This window comes from Frieseomelitta varia, unplaced genomic scaffold, assembly GCF_011392965.1.
Source record: "Frieseomelitta varia isolate USP_RPSP 00005682 unplaced genomic scaffold, Fvar_1.2 scaffold_248, whole genome shotgun sequence".
Lineage (NCBI taxonomy): Eukaryota > Metazoa > Arthropoda > Insecta > Hymenoptera > Apidae > Frieseomelitta > Frieseomelitta varia.
Genome location: NW_025109977.1, coordinates 589,598 through 592,240, shown reverse-complemented (window position 1 = coordinate 592,240; position 2,643 = coordinate 589,598). Strand labels below are relative to the sequence as shown.

At 49.8% G+C, this 2,643-nt stretch overlaps 1 protein-coding gene across 1 annotated transcript in view; it reads left to right on the top strand.

Moving 5' to 3' along the window:
- LOC122528258 overlaps positions 1-2,643 on the top strand; it is a 136,989-nt gene that overhangs the window by 11,248 nt on the left and 123,098 nt on the right. The window contains exon 2 of the mRNA XM_043653215.1: positions 91-1,269. Coding sequence (XP_043509150.1) covers positions 1,100-1,269 — 170 coding nt within the window. The 5' untranslated portion in view covers positions 91-1,099. The remainder of the gene's footprint in view (positions 1-90; positions 1,270-2,643) is intronic.

Genomic DNA, 2,643 nt, shown 5'->3' with positions numbered 1-2,643 from the left:
AAAAAAAAAAAAAAAAAAAAAAAAAAAAAAAAAAAAAAAAAAACAAAAAGAAAATACCAATTCTAAAGAGCGCTAACTTTCTGTCGGCAGGTGAGACAACCAGGGGCACGAGGCGAAAGAAACGCGTGGCGTCACGGAGTCACGAGGAGACGCAGGCTTGCAAAAGGAAGGGAGGCGGCACGGAAGGGGCTACGAGCGGAAGCGGTGGGCGAGCAAGTGGAAAAAGAGGAGAAAAGGTGGGAGGAAGGGATCGTCGGTGGGAAGAGGGTGGGCCGAAGAGCAGAAGAGTAAGAAGAGGAGCAGAAGAGAGCGTGACCGGCGGCGGAGTGGAAGAAGGGAAGAAGAATCGGCGCGGTGTCGCGGGGCAAGTGCGAGGAAGTTTCGGTGGTACGCGAATGGAGGAAAGTCGGTGCGGGGCGGAAAGAGCCTTGTGAAGAAACTAAGGATTAGATGGTGGAGGTGCCGGAGAGGCGGGCTAGGGAGCCTACGGGGCCGATCGAGGCACCTCGCACCTACCTGTGCGGGCCAGGCAGCCCAGCGAACCGCGTCCTCGTCACGCGATTGCAATCGCGATCGTCTCACCAGCGGCCCCGTCTCTGTCACTTTCACGTTTCCTGCGTTCTCACGGCGGATGGCCACGCGCTGATCTCTGGAAGGCAGCACGCTGATAGTTGCTCGCTGCGGCTGGCGGCTGGCCATCAGCCATCTACCGACCAGTTACCGGCCATCGACGAGAAGCTCTTCGGCTCTTCGGAGAGCAGGAGGCCCCTGGGGATCGTGGTGTCGACGCGCGGGGCCAACGCGAGTGCCGTCGTCGTCGTCGTCGTCGTCGTCATCGTCATCGTCATCATCGTCGGCGGCGGGAACGAGCACGCGGAACGCTGGAACTTTGCGCGGAATCGCGGCGGTGGCGAATCGGCTCGGATCGAGAAAGTTTGTCGCTGTTGCTGTTGTCGCTGCTGCGAGGAGAACAAGGAGAACAAGGTGACGAGGGGGCAGGATAAGTGGTGCTGGAGAGAAGTGGTTTCGGCGAAGCTAGTGGAGCGTCGTGCGGAGCCCAGGAAGGGCTCCTTAGAAAGGAGCGAGACTGGCGAGCGCAATGTGGCAAAGCGGCGGCATGGGCGCCCATGCGGCCAACAATCCATGGATGAAATTAATGGGCATTGTCCACAAGGAGAGAAGGCATCACGATTCGGGCTCTGCCGCTGCCGCCGCTTCCGGTGTTCAGGGCTCTGCGACCACCGGCAGCAACGACCGGACCCTCAATCAGTGAGTCATTGCCCCACTTTTTTTACGCTTTTCCTTCTTTCTTCTTCTCTCCGTTGTTGTTTCGTTTTTTTTTTCTATTTTTTTTTCTCTCTCTTCTTTCCTTTTTCGTTTTAGTCGACTTGTGTTTCCCGTACAGACAACGACGTTTTCAGCGCGCCCCGATTTCTAGATCCGCCTCCGATTTAGGTTAGGTTTGCCACCACCAGAGGCTAGTTACTGCAACTAGTCCCCAGAATCCGGACAAGATATTTTTCCGGAGTGGAGAACGGCGATCGAGTACGCTCGACTCGTTCGTTCAGTTCCCACTCTTACAATTCTACGGTTCTACTACCACTTTGAAAATTCAACAATGGTTTCCGGTAATTTGGAATCCGATACTGGGTTGGGGGGGAGGGGGGGCGCGTCTCTTCCCCTCGCTCTATGTGACAACTGAAACTTTCGCGGTATTCTCTGAATTAGCGTTTGGTTTTTAAAAAGCCACACTCTGGTGGCTATTGCGAAGCAAGCATTTTCCAAAGCAAGCGAAATGACGATTGGTGACGATTTTCGCGGAAGTATCTCGCGTAGAAAATCGCGATTTCTTAACTTGTATTAATAGTTAGGTACCTCTCAGTTCAGTGTTCGCACATTTTTCTGTCGCTGTCTCTGCCGATTCTTGGAATTGGTGTTATCTCTATTCTATTTTACCTCATGCGACCGCGTGAAACATAACATTTCCCACACGCGACAAGAGCGATGTAACATATATGGTACCGATATTGGTGGCTGGTATCGGTGAAACAGCTGACGCTCATCCACTTTCCTTCGGCGCCAATTCGTGGAATATACAGAGTGTCCGTAAAGTATCTTTACAATTTCAAAAATTTATTACAAAGGCAAATGAAAAGACAAATAAGTGGAAATTATTACAAAATGAGACGTATATATTTAAGTTTTTTTTTGCCTCATTTAATACACCTCTATATGATCACCATTAGTCGAACTCGGCGAAACTTCAGAATTGAGTATGGAAGAGATCCACCGTCACGTCCATCAATTCGTACATGACACAAGAAATTTATGAAAACAGGGACAGTGTTCGATAAAGAGAGGAATGGACGATCGAGAACATCTAAGAAAAACATCGATCGTGTAAGAAATCGAGTACCGTCTTGATGTACTTCGTGCAACTAATTATGCCCACATAGAGGTGTATTAAATGAGGCAGAAAGAACTTAACTATACAGGGCGTTTCGTGACTTGCGGAAGCTGATTGCACGCCTAAAAATAATGAAAAAAAGTCATACAATATACGTCCTATCTGTCTTCGTTTATGAGATACAATGAATTTTCTGTTTTAATTACTTTTACAAAAGATGCTCGAAATGACCAGCT